Source organism: Phalacrocorax aristotelis, chromosome 21 (assembly GCF_949628215.1).
Source record: "Phalacrocorax aristotelis chromosome 21, bGulAri2.1, whole genome shotgun sequence".
NCBI classification, from domain to species: domain Eukaryota; kingdom Metazoa; phylum Chordata; class Aves; order Suliformes; family Phalacrocoracidae; genus Phalacrocorax; species Phalacrocorax aristotelis.
The window spans coordinates 7,076,919-7,093,800 of record NC_134296.1 but is presented as its reverse complement, the minus strand read 5'-3'; the positions used below and the strand labels follow the sequence as shown (position 1 = coordinate 7,093,800).

The 16,882-nt window shown below is 53.3% G+C and overlaps 2 protein-coding genes across 13 annotated transcripts in view; one reads left to right on the top strand and one right to left on the bottom strand.

The window, feature by feature from the left end:
• The window catches only part of LAMB3 (laminin subunit beta 3), a 68,216-nt gene that overhangs the window by 31,132 nt on the left and 20,202 nt on the right, over positions 1 to 16,882 (top strand). For 10 of the 12 annotated variants that reach the window (XM_075115501.1, XM_075115503.1, XM_075115498.1 and 7 more), the window contains exons 2-3: positions 13,084 to 13,148; positions 13,643 to 13,797. In XM_075115501.1, the coding sequence (XP_074971602.1) occupies positions 13,100 to 13,148; positions 13,643 to 13,797 (204 nt within the window). In that variant the 5' untranslated portion in view covers positions 13,084 to 13,099. Of the gene's footprint in view, positions 1 to 10,346; positions 10,548 to 10,699; positions 10,972 to 12,152; positions 12,345 to 13,083; positions 13,149 to 13,642; positions 13,798 to 16,882 lie in introns of those variants that run through there. The other 2 variants (XM_075115507.1, XM_075115499.1) reach the window with 2 other exon arrangements.
• G0S2 (G0/G1 switch 2) lies at positions 1,060 to 2,149 on the bottom strand. Its single transcript, XM_075115530.1, has 2 exons — positions 2,030 to 2,149; positions 1,060 to 1,699 (listed from the first exon to the last, which is right to left on the bottom strand). Exon 2 carries the CDS (start codon positions 1,652 to 1,654, stop codon positions 1,349 to 1,351), a length of 306 nt encoding a protein of 101 aa, XP_074971631.1. The 5' UTR covers positions 1,655 to 1,699; positions 2,030 to 2,149; the 3' UTR covers positions 1,060 to 1,348.

Sequence of the window (16,882 nt, the reverse complement as noted above, 5' to 3'; positions counted from 1 at the left end):
TTTCAGATTCTGATCCTGCCTTGTGCAGCTCTGGGAGGGGCTATGCGTTTGGCACTGCTGTCATGCAGCGCTTTTTCATTTCCCATAATCTTCTGCTCTTTGAATCAATGGTTTAGCCTTTAGCTGGATAGTGGCACATCACTGGTGCGTCTCCCAGTTTCTGTGCAAGGTGTGTAGCCGGCTCCTGCCTCTGCCCTGCTGGCCATGTCTTTGCCATTGAGCAGATAGAGGGATTTTTGTTCTCTGGTCATGACTGGCAAGGACTGTTTCCCTTCCCTCCCTCCTATAGCGTGGTCAGGATCATTCAGCTGTGGCTGTCTGGAGGATTTATTTGATTTACATAGTCCTGAATGCAACAGGACTTAGCCTAAGAAAGTTTTTTTCTGTTGTTGTTGAATAGGTGGAAGTCCTCTAGCGAGTCTGGCAGTGCCCTGGGGACAGCCCTGAAGCCTGGGTCCCTGTTTCTGCACCCTCCAGGCTGACCGTGCCATCGTGTCTCTCCATGCTTCAGTCTTCCCATCTGTGACACCCCTGCAATACTAGAAACTAATATTATTCTGCACAATTAGGTGGATGTGGTGGGTTTGTGAAGGAGCCCAGGAAAGCTAGATTTTTTTTAATAAGCATTTTTAGCTGTGCAGCAGCCATAGCCTGTTAGAGCATTGCTGGGGAACAGTCAGGGTGTTGTTTTTTTTTTTTTTTTTTTTAAACAGTTCTGCGCACACATGCCCATGGCAGGGACGTGAATCCGTGCCAATAAACCTGGATAACCCCATGAAGGACAACCCTACCTCCAACTGTCTGTCACCCACATGAGACACATGCCACTGCCTCCTCTCCCCCCGCCCAGCCGGCCCATTTTGGAGGTACGGAAAGGCCACCCCCTTGGTCCCAGAGCAGCCTCAGTGAGGGAGGCTTTATCAGAGGGTGCAGCCACCACCCTCAGCTGTTTCCTGGGACCCCCCAGCTACCCCCTGAGAGAAGCCAGGGGCACAAGTGAAACCTATTTGCAGATCTGTAAGAGAAAGGTTTGAAATTAATGCAGCTAGAGAGCACCGGTACCATATAAAATATTTATTGATCTTGCAAAATGTTGTAAAATGCATCCATAATAAAAATAAGAAACCATGCTGTGCATCTTGCACATTTTTATACCAACAAAAGGTATTTTTTCCCACTGCTGCACAGCAGCAAATATAACCGTTCGCTTCTTTCAAGTCTTGCACTTGCGGTCTCGTCCTTCTGCCAACCCTTCTCTCTTCTCGCTGGAACCACCACCAGGTACAAGAGGACAGCAGAGTCTCTTGTGCTCGGTTGCTCAGCAGGCACCTCTCCAGCCGCGGGGCTCTTAGGAGGCGTGTTGTCTGGTCACCAGGGCCCTCTGCATCACCGCCGGCTTCTTGCTCTTTTCCAAGATCAAATCCTCCTGTTTCTGAGGAAGCACTTGCTCTCGTGTCAGGGCAGGTTTCTTCTCCTCCTCCTCCTCTAGGCTCCCTTCAGAGGTGAAAGGACTGCACACTGCCTCCACCAGACCAATGACCACACCAAAGAAAGCCAGCACGCTGCCCAGCATGTACAGCTTGACCATCTTCCTGTTGGGCTTCTGGCTGAGCATTTCTTTGGCAAAGGGGATCAGCTCATGCATGGTTTCCATTATTTATTTTTTTTTTCGCAGCAGCAAATTTGAAAGATGTCAGTTCTACAAGAGAAGAGGGAGGGAGAGGGATGTTAGTTAAATCCAGCTGCTTTTCCCCGTAGCGGTCGGAGCTCCAGGCAGTCCGAGCTCTCCGCAGACACCCCAGCCCCGCTTTAAGCGGGGATTTCCGAGGCTCGCTTCAGAAAACGCACCCACCCCGTGGGGCCGGGGCAGCGGTGGGGGGGGCTGCCCGGCAGAGCAGACCCTTCGCAGCCGGAGCCGGGCTGCGGCAAGTGGGGGGGATGCGGCCGGTCCCCCCGGCTCACCCCCGCGTTTTGCACAGCACCCCCATCGCACACCCCCCCACCCCACCCCACCGTCGCACCCCCTTACCCAGAGGCGGCGGCGGTGAGCGCTGCGGGCCGGGCTCGGCGGGGCAGGGCTCAGCTGGGCTCGGCTCGGCGGGGCAGGGCTCAGCTGGGCTCGGCTCGGCGGGGCAGGGCTCAGCTGGGCTCGGCTCAGCGGGGCTGGGCTCAGCTGGGCTCGGCTCCGCTCGGCAGCTGCTACCGGCCGCCCGCCGCTGCCGCCTTATATCGCCGCCGGGGCGGGCGGGGCCGGGGCGGGCACGGTGCCCCCAGCACGGGCCGCCCCCCCGCGCCTTGGCAGCTCCGGCCCCTAATCCGGCCGAAAATAAACCGCCTTTTCTTTTTTTTTTTTTACAAAACTTGTTTAGCGTCCCCCCCCACCCCCCACTCCCCCTCCCGTCCCAAAAAATCCGGACCAACACCCTCCGGGGGCTGGTTTCCCAGCACCCACGCGGTGCAGCTCCGCGGCCGCTTCTGGAGGGAGCGTTCAATGGATGAGGAGGAGCTTTACTGAGCTAGTAAGGGAGACAATCCGTGACCATGGCTTGTAAAATATTAGCGTTTGGATCTAGGGCTTGGATTTGTACGAAAGCCAAGTCAGCAAAACCGATGTTTTCACTTTGCTGCCCTTTCTTGTAGTGCAATGGGTTAAAAAAAAAAAAAAGCCTTAGAGAAGCGTATCACCGGTGGTACCCGGGGCAAGGGGTGAAGACATTCGCTGAAGGTTTCTGTAGGTGGCTCTTGGCAAGGGGAGCCATTGGAAAGTGGATGGGTGCAGCATGTGACAGCACCCTGATTTCTTGTAAATAAGAGAAGGAAATTCCTAAGTTAGTGAAAGTTACAGGTGATCTGTTAAGACCCTGTTTTTTCACTTTTCCTACGCTTGATGCTGAAACCCTGTAACACCCCGTTCTAAGTCACTCCTTGTGATTCACATAAAGGGCGGCGTATTTCCTTTTTGGGGAAAACCAGAAGGCAGCAGCGCTGTCGCGCCGCTTCCCTGGCTCGGCTGCGGAGCGTTGCATCACTAATGTACCGCAGGTTACATCATCTGCTTCCGCTGGTGGCCCCGTCGTGCACATATACTGCTTGGGCTGCTGAAGAACCATATACGTTTCAGCGGCTGCTGACCTTACAGAAGTTGCTAAAGCCACAAGAAGTTGGGATTTACAACTTCTGATTTTGCAGAGCAGATGATGGCGCCTGGACAGATTTCTCGTCTGAACCGTAGGGCTGTGATGATGCGAAATGCTCTGCCAGGGCAGTTTATAAAAACTACAATACAGTGCGAGTTGATACTACAGCGGCACTTTTAAGGAGCGGTTGGTGTATGTGCAAAGAGATAAAGCTTAGAGGGAGCCTTTGAAAGATGCTGTAAAGGAGGCTGCTGCCTGGTGGCTCCCCAGGCTGGAACTCCTGGAGGGTCACCCTGGGGTGTTTGTGAACCCCGGTGAGGCGCAGCCCAAAGGGTGGGCAGGCAGCCCCCAAAGCAAGCTGGAGCCGAAGGGGGCTTCTTCTCAAACCCGGGAGGGAAAAAGGGGGGTTCTTTTACTCCCTGTCTCCAGTGCATGGAAAAGAGGGCCTGTGGCACAGGGAACAGGGGTTTGAGGCCCCTGAGCTGGGTTTTATTGCAGCCAACTCGTCACTCTGATGTGAATAACTTGTGATGTAGATAACTGGTGCTGTGCTTCCCTTTCCCGCCCCTGTGGCGTCACCGGTGCTGCAGCCGGCGTGCCTGTGTGCGTGGCGCGGCTGAGCACTGGTTTCGTCTCCGAGCGTGGGAGAGGGGCAGAAGAAAGCTCTGAGAAGTGTGGGAACTGCTGGAGCGTGTGTTAGTTAGCCGGGTCCCTTTTTTCTTTTGTTGGAGGATTTAAACACCTTCCCTTCTGAAAAACCACCCTACGAGGTGATCCTGCCCAAATTCCACCCTAAAATCACCGAACTGGCTCATAAGGGTTGGACTAGATGATCTTCAAAGTCCCTTCCAACCCAAACCATTCTCTTGATTCTGTAACTAAAAACCAGCCTAAAGTCTGGCTTGGGGAGGGGGGTGGGTTGCAACTGCAAACTCTGGTTTGCAGTCCTCCAGGTGAGGACCGTGCTGCCCCCTCCCCTCTTCTCCTGCCCTCCCTGGGCTGCAGGCACTGATGCCTCTCAGCTCCCTGAGCGTGGGCAGTGGCCGGCCCGCCTCGTGCAGGGACGTGGTGCTGGAGTTGGTTGGGGGTTTGGGTTGGTTATTTGAGTATTTTTTTTTTCCCCTTCCTTGCTGAGCTCTGCCGTGGGCATGTGAGGAGCAGTGAGTCACCCCTCGCTCCTTTGCTCCTCACATCCCGCACGTCGTCGTGGTCGGGAGGCCGGAGGCTTTCCCCGCCGCCGCCCCTCCTGCCCCCCGCAGCACCCGTGCCACAAGCACAGCGCTGCAAGGAAACGCTGCCAGGGAGAATTTGGGGATTTTTTTTTTTTTTTGCAAGTTTTGAATGTGCTTAGGAAATTGCATTGCAAGACTGGCTGTAAAAGTTGCTAAAGACTTGTCTATCCTCCTCAGCGTCTGTTTTTTTTTTTTCTTTAAATAAAAGGTCCTTATCTTCTCTGCCAACTTGGCAGCAAAGGTTGCAGCTGATTCCTGCATTCAAGCTATGTTTTTCTCTTCTGCAATGCTTTGAAAAATGACCATTGCAGAAAAGATAGCTGGAGGAGACAGCAATTAGACAGGGAAAGTTCAAGGTCACCGTACCTCCAGCCAGGGCTGGCCACAGGGCCAGGCTGCTGGCGCCTCAGGGTCCAAGCGGTGCTCCGTCCCTGCAGCCCCGGTGTAAGCTGCTCGGGCCCTGCGCAAACACCAGAAAGCAGCGTGCCTGTGCAGTACGCAATCCCAGAAACAAAGGTCAGCGTGGAGTGTTGGAATCATGACATTTTGCCTAAAAAAGAGGGTTTGTTTTTTTTTTGAGGCAGGATGTTCTTTGCCTCTTGAAGCTTTTATTTGAAAGTGTCTTTTCCCACCTGAGGGCTAAGAAGGGTACTTCTAATTCGTTAAATACAGTTAGAGGTGCCTATGCAATCCCCAGGTACTAAGAGCTGGAATGGTAGGGAGAGCACAGAGCCCAGGATAATTTTGAGGGTTAACCGAGCAGCTGATAATCATCTGTGGCAAAGGCCTCTTATAGCAGCGTTCAGATTGTGTTGAGTTAATTAAATCATATTTCATTCAATTTTGTTTTAAATCTGAGTAACAAAGTCTGTGCAAGCTCGTTGTGTGGACATTTAAATTGGATTAAGAGTGGATAAAAGGATTAATGATTAACACTAAATTAGACTAATTTTAGCTGTTCCTAATCTTATTTAGGAGAGTCTGCACAAGGAGGTTGTCAGGTTTAATTGCAACTTTGATTAAACCAGGCTTTATAGCTGGGAAAACTGCATGAGTTTAACGTCATCTGGAAGAAGGGCTCTGCCTGAATTTGCAAAGCGGCATAAGCACCTGAGGCTTAACCTGAATATTGCCGGCCAGGGGGAGGCCGAGGTGTGTGACCGCTCAGAGCGGCTCAGGGACGCGATGCTCCGCAACCCGGCTCCGCTCGCCAGCTTTGCACGTGCCGAGCTCGGCCGGCACCCGGTGCGCCGTGCCGGAGCCACCGGCTTGGGTAAAGCTGCTTTGAAATTGCTTTGGAGGGTGCTGTAGCCGCTGCAAGCACTGCTGCTCCGGGGCGGCTCTGCCTGCGGGAGCCCAAATTTAACTCTTGCTGGTGTGGCTGGATAACCTGCATGGGGATAACCTTGGTGATGCTCTCGGGGATGGGAGCGCCAGGAGCAAGAGCTCTGCCCTTGCTGTGGGTGGATGTGCTTGAGGAGGGGAGCGGTGAGCATTTCCAGCTCTGCAGAAGGGCTGGAGAGGGGCCGGGTGCCCGTGCTGGTGAGCCACAGGGCTTGCAGGTGGCTCGGCTCCGGTTTCAGCTGCGTCCCCTGGCTGGCACGCAGCTCCGTGCTAGCAGCGGGGCCGCGGGCAGCTGCCTGCCAAGGCAGGGGCACGGCAGGCGCTGGGCACGCTGCGGGTGCGTGCCGGTGCCTCGGGGGGAGAGCAGAGGGTGAGGACGCGGGGCACGAGACGGACGCGGAGTGCGAGATGGCCGCGTGGTGCAGCCGCGGTGACCTGGCTGACTTGCGGCTGTCCTCTGCTGCGGCACCTTGAGGAGCGATAGCTGCCGCCTGGAGAGGAGGAGCTCGCAGAGGAACAGCGCAGGGACTCTGGTGCACCTAACGTTGCCCCCGTTGCACGCAGCTTTGTGCCTGGGTGCTCCTCCAGCCGACCTGCCGTAGACCTGGCCAAGTTATCTTCTCTGAACCCAAATTTTGACTCAAAATTTTTTTTTCCTCATTTAATATTATTTATCTTGGAGGAAGACATTCACGCCAAATTAACCCAGTGCTTTTGTGCAAGAATTGAGACTGGGGGCCTGTCCTGACCTAGCCGGGAGGCCAGCCCTGTGCCGAGCAGCACCTTGGCCTCGACGCTGCTGGAGGTTCCTTCCCACCAGCCTGGGCCGTGGCTCTGGGTTTTGCAGAGTCGTGGGGGGAAAACTGAGACAAAATGCCAAGGTGACCTCTGCCTGTCAGCAACGTTTCCCAAAATTTGGCGTAGCATCGTCTTAGCAGGCGCGCTGCTGAGGCGGAAAGATGTGTTGCCTCATCTTCCACATGTCTGTGCACGGACAAGGGTCGGGCGCCGCTGGACTTTGTCTGTAACGAGCACGAGCTCCGCGGTGTGCGCGGGGCAGCAGTGGCACGCTGGCCATGCCTGGAAGGAGCAGAAGCCGAGGAGCGGCCTGGGACACAGGGCTGTGCTCGCCTGCTCCAGCCCAGTGTGTGCCTGGGGAGCACCGGTGCCGGTGGGAACAAGCTGGCAGCCAGGAGCAGAACACAGCCTGACCTCCGCTTCAGTCGTCGCTCATGGTGTTGAGGAGGATATGTTGCTTAAAGGGGGTTCCTAAATGCCCTGTTAGTTTAAACTTTCCACCATTGATGGTTGCAGGTGGGGGCAAGGTTGCTGTGCTGAGCTGAGGGGCGCAGAGACCCCCCCTCCCTGCTCCATCACCACAGCCTGGAAAAGCCGCAATCCTCCAGACAGCAGCTGGACACTTCCCTAACGGAATATTTTCTCCTTTAGAAAATGGAGACATGACAAAAATAAGGATGTTCCCCCGCAAGGATAATTTTATCAAACCTCCTTGTGGAAAGCAGGCAGGCTTCCCAGCCCACTGACCCTGCCAGCGCTGCTGCCTGTCCGGCACATGCCTGGGGAGGTGGGCAGCCACACACCGCCCGGGGTCTTGTGCCAACCCTGTGTGTTTCTGGGCATGTGAAACTCCGCTGGGTGTGGGAAAGAGCTAGGGGATGGAAAAGGAAAAGTCTGACTTTAAGGGCAGATACTGACAGCCTTTGCTTTAGCTTTAGCCATGCTCATGCACCGCTCCTGAAGGAGAGCCTGTCCCGCCTTTACCTTCACCAGGATTTGGGGCAATTCCTTTGGCATTTGGCCAGTTGCAGCCAGTACGCAGCGGGTCCCGTGCCGCTGTGCCCGGGAGGACCGGCCACCTCTGAGGCAATGCACAGCCCGTGTCCCCGACCTGCTGCCGGCAGCGGTGGCGGGCACGTGCCGCAGCAGGGCTGCGAAGGGGGACGGGAGCCTGCGTGGGCTGAGCCAGAGGGGCACTGCCCTCCCGGGCCAGCTCTCAGGGCAACTTGAATTTAAACCTAAACTAGGTCAGCTGTTCTTTGGTTCAAAGTTTTATTTGCTTTCAGAGCAGATGTAGGGTTTTCAGGGCACAAATAGGAATTTCATTAGAAAATCCTGAAATGCTTCTGGAAGAACACATGACAATTAGCAAAGATGCTGTTTTAACTCACTTGCATGTGCTGGGATGAGGAGGTGGCTTGTTAGCCAGGTTTTAATTAAACAGAATTTCTTATTCCTGTAAACACCTTCCCAAGTTTCCCTCTCCCCATGCAGCTTCAGTGCTTCCAGCTGCAGGTCTTGTTCATGGCAAAAACCTGGAAGGAGGTACATCTGCGTGTGGCCGACAAGACGCGCACAGGCTGTACCCGGCCTAAGGATGCAGCTAGAGTTAACGATGCATTTGCAGTTTCATCCCAGCTCTGGGAAGGCAGGGGCTGGGACTCAGGAGGCTGCCTGCCCCTGAGCCGAGGTCCTGCTCGGCATCGGTAAGCAAAGCACCCCTCTGCCTTATTTTTGCATTTGCAATAGCAGCTGCCCGTATAGCAAATGTGCTTTCAGGAATTGTGTTCCAGGCATTAATTAACGCTTCAGGATTAATTTATTGATCCTTCAGTGAAAAACACAACAGCAACATTAAGCACTGTTTATTGTTGATATGCTCAAGCTATAAAATTATACTCGGTTAGTATCCTTTTTCTTTAATGGAGGTTTTAGGTTTCAAGAGATTAAGTGTTCTTGCATGCAGTGCTCTGCCCCTGACTTCCAGTTACCTTTGGTGCTCCTCTGAACTCCAGAGAGAGAGGTTAAAAACTAATTAAACACAATCAGTGAACTAGTCAGTGCTGGCTGACTAGTATCACACAACTGAATCAAAAGCTTCTGGACTCAGATGGTGTCCTTGGAAAAGCTCCCAAAGGAATAAAGTACTTGTGTGCCTTAAATCCAAACAGAAATCAAATGACAGATCAGAGGAAGTAAAACACAGCTACTCATGCAGGAGTCACATCCCTTCCAGCTTTGCCTGGCGCCGCCTTAGCGTGTTTGTTACCGAGTTCACTCTGGGTGCAGCTCCCGGGGAAGATGAACCCACGGTGCCTCCGTCCACCGTGGCTCGTCCCCCTGCGTCACCCACGTCGGAGCCCAGAAAGAGTGCGGGGAATCTGGCCGCACGTGGTGCTGGGGCTCCGGCTGCCTGCCTGGCTGAGGACCCTGATCAGAAAAGCAGAGGCTTGGTGGGTATTAGCCATTGCAGGGTGTGAGCTCGTGACACTGAGTGACACACGTCTCCCCAGCTGGCAAGGCTGTTCTGCACCCTTCCTCGTTTTTAGGGGCAGATCAGCTGTTAAACAGCTGGCTGTGATGCATTTCTGTTCTCAGTGCTGTGACCTCTTTCCACCTGAAACTTCAAACCAGCCCAGCAGCATCTTTCTTGGTTGCTGCCAGTGTGGAAGGGACAGGGTCCTCTAAAACGTGTCCCCTTCAGCCCACCGCTGGCACTGAGGTCTTCTGTTGCCAGCCCCTTGCGGTGGGTACAGGATCGCACCATGTGGAGCTTTTCTGCCCCTGACAAGCACCTCCAGGATAGGGGAGAGAGGCTGCTTAGCAGATCACACACATGCACCTCAGGGCAGGAACTCAAATTGTCCTGCCCACGTGAACATCGCCGGGTACGAGGAGGCAGTGGCTCCGCAACGGTGGGGAGTGGGAGCTCCTCAGCAGCTGGTCGCACATCTCGTCCTGGAGATGTGCTTCCTTCCAGCAGAGTAGCATCCCATAACGCCGTGCCAGGGCAGGGTATGTCCCATGACTCAGAGCATAATTTCCTGCAGGAGCTAGTTTTGTTTGTTTTCTAGGGAATGCCTTACCCAGCCCTCCGAGGCCTGTGGGCTCTGGCACAGCTTGGCACAGATCAATATTTAGCTGTAGGCTAAACTGAAAAGGCACTGGAAGTCCTGGGAGCATCTTTCTTGTCCATCCCATTGATTGCAGAGGATCACTCCAGCCTTTTTATTTTTTGTAGTGCATTTTTACCATTATATCTCTTCTGTATTTAGCCGGCCCTGCTGCCTTGATGTGTCTCAATCTGTAGCGCATCTTCGCAACCTGGTACTCAGGACAACGCTGCCATCTGTGCGTGGTAGAGCGGGCAGAGTACGGCCTGGATCTCCGAGTCCCATCGGGGCACAGGGCTGTGTCCGGGATCCCCTGGCCAAGCCGCATGTCCCTGAGCACCTGGCTGATCACAGCTGCTCTTTCCTTTTGTGCTTTCATTGATTAGCAGTAGATATTCTGTAAATGAGATTATTCCTTGCTTTTGTTCTTGTTTGAACTTGCAGAGCCTGAGATTCCAGGTGATGGTTTACCTTTGGCAAGTCACTGGCGGCAGGCTGGGGGAGGAAAGGATGGATCGAGGTATTTTGGAGAATTCATTTGAACAGCTTGTGGTTGAGGTAGCGTTTTCCAGTCCTACCCTTGTTTGTGTGGCAGAATTGCAATGTCCTGTGCGTTACCGTAATTTGGGGTGGAGCATCACTGTTTCAGAGCATGGCTGGCTGGATCGATAGGTGGCATTTAGAGTCTTTCCAAGAGCAGCTTCAGCCTCCTGGTTTGAAGACCAGTGCTTTAGGGTATGGCTTTAAACCATGCAGAACAGGCACCCAGCAGCGGACGGTTAGCCAAGGCTTGCAAGAGGGCCACGTCCAGCATCGCAGAAACCCGAATCGGTCAGACCTTCCTCTCCTTTGCCTTCTCCAGCATAGTCACTGCACCAGAAGAGGAAGTTAGAGAGTTTGATGTGATTTCTCGCGGAGCTGGGGTAGGTGGTTAGGGCTTTACTGCACGAGGTTACGCTGTTGATGGGTTTGACTGCGCAGGGGTCCGCTCGCAGCTGGTGCGCAGGGACAGTGTCGGCAGCTTGTGGCACGTCTCATGTCTCGCTTTCTCTGTACGTTTTGGTGTTTCTTCCAGCTTGCTTTTTGCTGCCAGCTGAGCTGGGGAGGCGGCATCCTCGCTGCAGGGGGAGGAATGTGGCGTTACCGCATTGCTGAGCATATCGGGGTAAGGGCAGGCGCACCCAGCGCTGCGGGCACACCTCAGTGGGGGTGGAAGCTGAGCCAGTGTTTCACATACTGTAGCCTAAGGGACAAGATTTTCTTTTTCCAGCTCTGTGTGAACCCTCCCTCCGAGCTCCTGATCCCCAGCTCGCGCACGCCGGGGTCGCTCAGTGTGAGGACGGGGAGGTAGGTAGCGCACACAGCAAAGCAGCAGCGAAGATCCACAGTCGTGTGACGTGGTCTCCTGAGTCCCTCCCACCAGCGGGGCAGAGGATGCAATTTTGGGATTGTTTCAGTAAAGTAAATGGAAAAGGCTTTGTAAGTTTTTCTGAGGATGAAAAACTGTGTTTTAGCTGAAATGTAGCGCGTGAGCGGTGCCCGGGAGCCCTGTGTGTGGGGCTGCGTGTACAAGCTGCTGGGCTGCACTCACTGAACGGTCGTCAGTTTAAACAGATTTGTTAAAAATTTGTTACTTTGCTGGCACAGTAAACAAAAAAAAAAGGAAAAAAAAAACCCAGAACAAAACCCCCAAACCAACCACTTAAGACACTGTTTTCATTAATGCTAATGCCAAGCAACAGTGACAACTGAAAAGTGTCAAGAGAGCTCTGAATTAGGTCTGAAGTAGGGGAGAAAGACTCCGGATCAGCCGGGGGTCTGGGTCTTCTACACACTCCAAGGCTGATATTAGAAACCATCCTGGTGTGATAAATAGAGTCCTTTTGGAAATCTTAGTGCTTTTCTAGGTACCTGGACAAGAATTATGCTTCTTAAAAAAAATCTGATGGCTCTTTGACTTTTTTTCACAGCTGGTGAGTTCGCAGGATTGCGTTTTGTAGATAATCCTCAAAACCATCTTGAGGAATTCCCGTAGTGCCCACAGGAGAGGGGCTACGTGACCGAGTCTGCCCGTAAAGCCCAGTCACTACACTCAAGGTCGCCTTCAGGCTGCATGCGAAGTGTAGTTATAACTCACGTGGACACCCCTAATTAGGCTTCAAATGATCGAGTTTAAGCGCTGATAGCGGGTGCCGCCTTGTCGCTACGATGCTAAGCACAATATGCAAAACCTGCGTGGGAGGGCGGGTGAGCGTTCGGGTATATCGCCCAGCGCCGTGCAGCGGCTCCGGGGGCAGCTGGTGTCAGGCTGCCTTGGCGATGTCCCGGCGGTGGCCACGTGAGCCCCAGGTGGCATTACCTACAGATGGGCTTTCGCTTGCTGGTTCACGCTGCCGTCATCCTCATCCGGAGTGATTTATGTCTGCGGCCGTGCGCCCTGTCTAGGAGCTGACATGAGTTATACGGTAACTGGGTGTGTGTGTCTGAAGATCCCTGAATCACTCCCTTTATCGTTACTGCACCCACAGGCACCTTCTCTCCCAGGTGAGGCAGCTGCGTGTTAAAAGCCGCGAGAGGAGAGAGGCAGCGCTCAGAGGGCTCTTGCGGTCGCAGATCAGCTGCCGGGAGGCGCGGGGGGAGAGAGCCCTTGCTGTGAGCCAGGAGCGTGCGGGACACCGTGGGGACCAGGGAAGGGCAGGTGAGGCTCCCAGGTGCGGGGGGTGGCTCTGGCAGCAGTGCTGGCAGCTCTGCCTCCCCTGGGCTCGCCCACAAGAGACCCTGCAGGAGATGCTTATTCTGCAGCAATTTTTATGGGTTTCTCCTTTTCGTAGAACAAGACTTTGGGCCATTGTGTGCTCTGGTGAATTTTGATCTGGAATTGATTCTGGAAACACGGGGCAAAGGGTGGGGCTGGGGAGCAGAAACCGCAGCGTGCGCAGGAAGGGGTGGCTGTGGGGGTACGTATGGGGGGGGGTGTGTGTGCGCACTCGTTCGGGCATCATTTCTAGGTGTGCGTTGGGACCCGGCATCGGTGCCGGCTCCCTGCCCCCTGCGGATCGTGGTGCCGAGGGCTGCGGCTTCTCCATGCTCCTGGGAGCTGGGCAGTCAGAAGTTACAGCTCTGGTGAGGGCGAGGAGCTGTGCTGGTACCTGTGGTTCACCTCGGCAATAATGTTAAGATCCAAAGATAGTGCTGGGGAAGGGGGCAATCTCTTGCATGCTTTAGGAGAATCTTGTGTGTGCTTCGTGAGTTAGATCAAAAGCTGGGATTCTCTGTACATTAAAACCAAACAATAATCTGAGCATCTGATTTTCCTCTTTGTTATTCTTGATTTTTCACCCACGTTATTCTGTTGCAGATCAATTAAAACTATCTCCCTGTAAACTGTGAAGGACCTGGACTGAGCTTTAGATTGGCATTTTCTGCTCATTTTCGCTCATGCTGCGTATTCTTCCCTAGGTGTGTCTGTGGCAGTATGGAGTCTCGCTGCCAGCTTTGGCCATGGGTGTTGTTTGTTCTCCTGGGTAAGGCTCACCATACGGGGTTCCTAAAAGGATATGGGGGAAGCTGATTAAATAGAAACACTGCTAATGTAAGCCTTGTATTGTTGCAGCAGCTGGGAGACCAGTATTTGATAATAGTGCTGCTGTTTGGCAGACGGCTGCTCTCTGACCTGAGCAACCGGCTGTAGGGCTGGCTGTACAGGTGATCAGGGGACACCAAACAGGGCTGTTTGGTATGATGAGCAGGGAACTGAGCATCCCTGCAGCCCAGGGGTCATGCAAAGAAGAGCTTGAGAAAGAACTGTTAGTACGAAGCACTTTAAAAGTGCCTTTTTCTTATTAAAAATGAAGGCAATTCAGGGGCAAAATACCTTTGTCCTTTTTGGCACGTACATTTTGTAGGTTTGTCCCAAGCGTGACGGTAGGTGGTCTGTTGTAGAAAACAGTAGACGTGCTGGCGGATGACTGTGCACTGCCCTGACACAACCCCACGTCTTGTTTTCCTGCTCTTCCAGCTGCCCCGCGGGCGGTGGGCGCGCAGCGAGCCTGCTCACAGGGAGCCTGCTACCCCCCGGCCGGAGACCTCCTGCTGGGACGAGCCCAACACCTGAGAGCCTCCTCCACCTGTGGCCTCGCCAAGCCCGAGACGTACTGCACGCCCCACGGAGAGGTACGCTCACCTCCTCCCTCCGCGCTCCTAAACCTCACGTAGGGCTGCTAATGCCTTTACCCGTCCTATCCTTCCTACCCTTCTCCAGGCATGTGCTGATCCCCCTCCAGCTGTGTTGGGTCATTGCACCGTCTGTGGTGTCCCCTCAAGCCCTTCTCAACCATCCCCATGGTCGAGAAGAGGAGCTGAGCAGGGAAAGGGCAGCAAAGCTCTGGCGTGAAGCCGTGGAGGGAAAACAGAACCTTCTGCATCCAGAATATCCCAAGCCTTCCTATCCCCAGACTTTGTAGTTATAAACTAAACTCGTATTTCACTTGTCAAAAATGGGACCATTTCAGGTCTTTCACAAAGTCTTGGAAAAGCCTCTGAACTGAACAACTGTTTCCAATTACGCTGGTTGTGCGGGGGCAGGAGATCATCGCGCGCGGGGGGATAATGTTTCAGCCAGCTGCGGATTCCCAGGCTCCGAAGCTGCTGCAAGTGAGAGTTTATGGATAAGTGCCTGTGCACAGAGCTGAAAAGGCTGGGGGGGTGATGTCCCTGATGTGAGCCCTTCCTAAAGCCGTTCTGTTGGTCTGACAATGTGTACCCCATAACTGCCATGGAAGGAGCTCAAAAGGGAGCGGGTTCAATGCAGGACAGGCAAAAAGGGTCTTGGAAGAGATGCTTGAGAGGAAAGGAAATGGCAGATCTCTGGTGAGGCTGTGCTTTCTGCAGTGAAATCCAGCTCGAGTGAGTCAGCATTCTTCTGGTTTTAATTCCCCTTAAGTTGAAGGCCAAGATGTGGCAGTAAGTGCATGTGTTACAGAGCCAGTGTTCTCGCTGGGCTGGAGCGATTTTTGCTCCTCTGTGGGCTCAGGGATGGCTGGGAGCTGTTGGTTGGGGCGAAACCGTGGCAGCTCCCTGGCCCGGACGGGCGCGAGCATCGCGTCCTCCTGCAGTGCCTGGCCTTTGTCAGGTCCTTTTCCAGGCTGACCGTTGCCGTCAGGTGTTTCCTCTGTCCGGGCTCCCACTCACATTTTTTGGGGCTGTTTTGCCACTCTCAGGACGCGGGGCTGTTTGCTTGCCTCCCCAGCAAACCCCTGCTGCTTCTCAAGGGTGCTGTGGCCCATGGACAGGGAAAAAAGCAAGCAAATGTTTCTGCTCTGGCTTAAGTTTGTGGTTGTGGGTGTTTTTTTCCTTCCTCCCAATTTCTGTTTATACTTGAGGAAAATTGTACCTAAATGTACTTCTGAAATCTTCACTTAACATTGACTTTTGACAGTGACTTCTGCTTGAAGAGGAGGCTTGTACTATGGGAAGCGAGCGTCTGCAAAGCCTTGATTAAGCTGGTCATCCTAGTACCAGCTGGAGTGGGCTCCTTATTCCCTTTGCCTGACCTTGAGAGATCATTCAAAGGGCCTTCAGTTGTGATGATCGCATCACTTGTAGTCTTCGAAGTGGGGACTGTGCGTCTGATGGCTGTGATATACCGTGGGCAGAAATGATCCGTTCGGGGCAGAATTAGTGAGCGAGCCTCGCGGCAGTGCTGTGGAGGAAAGCAGACAGCAAGGCTGCAGCAGTCTCTTCTAGTCTTCCAGTCCCTAAACTATTAAGTTTTTGTATTCCTTATACCTTGCCTTACAAGTACCAGAGTTAAACAGGGTACGAAACAATTAACACTGATATCTTAAGTTGGATTCTCCAGTTCTGGCTTTGGGAATAGGGTCTTTGCTCCCTTACGGCCTCCATACACGTGATCCTTTCCTTTACTGAAATGAGAGATGCATCGTTGCTGCTAGCAAATTCCCCAAAGACCCTTATTTCTGTTCTGCAGCTGTAACGGCTAATGGGAGTTACAAGTATACCAGCTCCTGTCTTTGTAGAAGAAATCCCAGTGCGATGAGCATTTCCTAATTTTTTCCTTCCTTTTTCTACTTCCCTAATTTAAGCAAAAAAATTAATTCCCTGAACTCAGTTTTCCTATTCCCATCCCATAACGAGTAAGCACATTGAATTTATTGACTCATGACTTTCTTTTTTTGTTACAAGTCTTGCTCTTGTTTTGCTGCCAAATAGGTACAAATTTGGAGCCTGTTTTGCAATCTCAGCAGAGGGCATGGGTTGAGGGGTTGCTCTCGCTGGCTGCCGGCGCCCTCGTGCCAGCTGGCGGGTGCCCGCTGTCTGGCCCCGCTGCCAGCCCACGCTGGCCCCAGGGTCCTCTTTTGCAATGCTGGTGGGCATCGATTTCAGCCTCTGCTCCTTTGTCTGCTCCGGCTCCAAATCCCTCTAACCTTTATACTTTGCGCTACTGATTGCTCCATTCCTTGGCTGTAGGCTCAGTCTAGCGAAATCCAAGAGGGACACTCAGCATTGCCATTTATAGCACGGGGGGCTGCAGCGATGATTAGAAAAGCGATTGCGGGGTGGAAACCAGGCGGACCAATGGTCTGGCGTGGAAGTCACTTAGTGCTTGGGAAATGGCTGTTCGAGTCGGCAGGGAAAGTAAAAGCAAGAGGGAAACTGAAAATAAAATGGAAAAAATAAGTGAGCCTGCATTTGGAGTCGTAAAGGCACTGATGTGTGCGGAAAGACTCTCATTGACCGAGGTGTGATTCAAGGCCCAGTTAACTCATCTCTTTATTTAAATGCTAAGTATAGCGCTTTGAGAGGAATATGGAGTAGCTCACACAGGGAATACGCGCAAGACTAATGCCTCTGCCTCCGTATTGCTACTGTCTCATGGTTATATCTGCTTGCCCACCTGCATGAGTCGGTCAGGGAGCTCGGTTCTGATCCAAAACATGCTGCCTGCCGGGTGCTTCGGCGGGCCCTAGGCGTGTTGGAGCAGGGGCGAGCACGCTGGAAAGCCGCCGTGCCTCCCAGCACGTTTGCTTTCCAGACCCACGTCATCAGTCAAACTCAAGTCTTTTATACAGAAAAATGCATCCACAAAATCGTGAAATAACTGTGGTCGGGTGGGACCGCAGGAGATCCAACCCCCTGCTCAAAGCGGGGCTTCTAGTTTTGGGTATTGCTTCATAATGCCAAGGGTTTGCGCCGAATAATTTGTATTCCAGACCTGCTGAAGGTAACATGGGGCTGC

What these genes read in the sequence shown, in the direction of transcription:
- G0S2 (XM_075115530.1), bottom strand. Translation starts at nt 1,654, where the DNA reads ATGGAAACCATGCATGAGCTGATCCCCTTTGCCAAAGAAATGCTCAGC.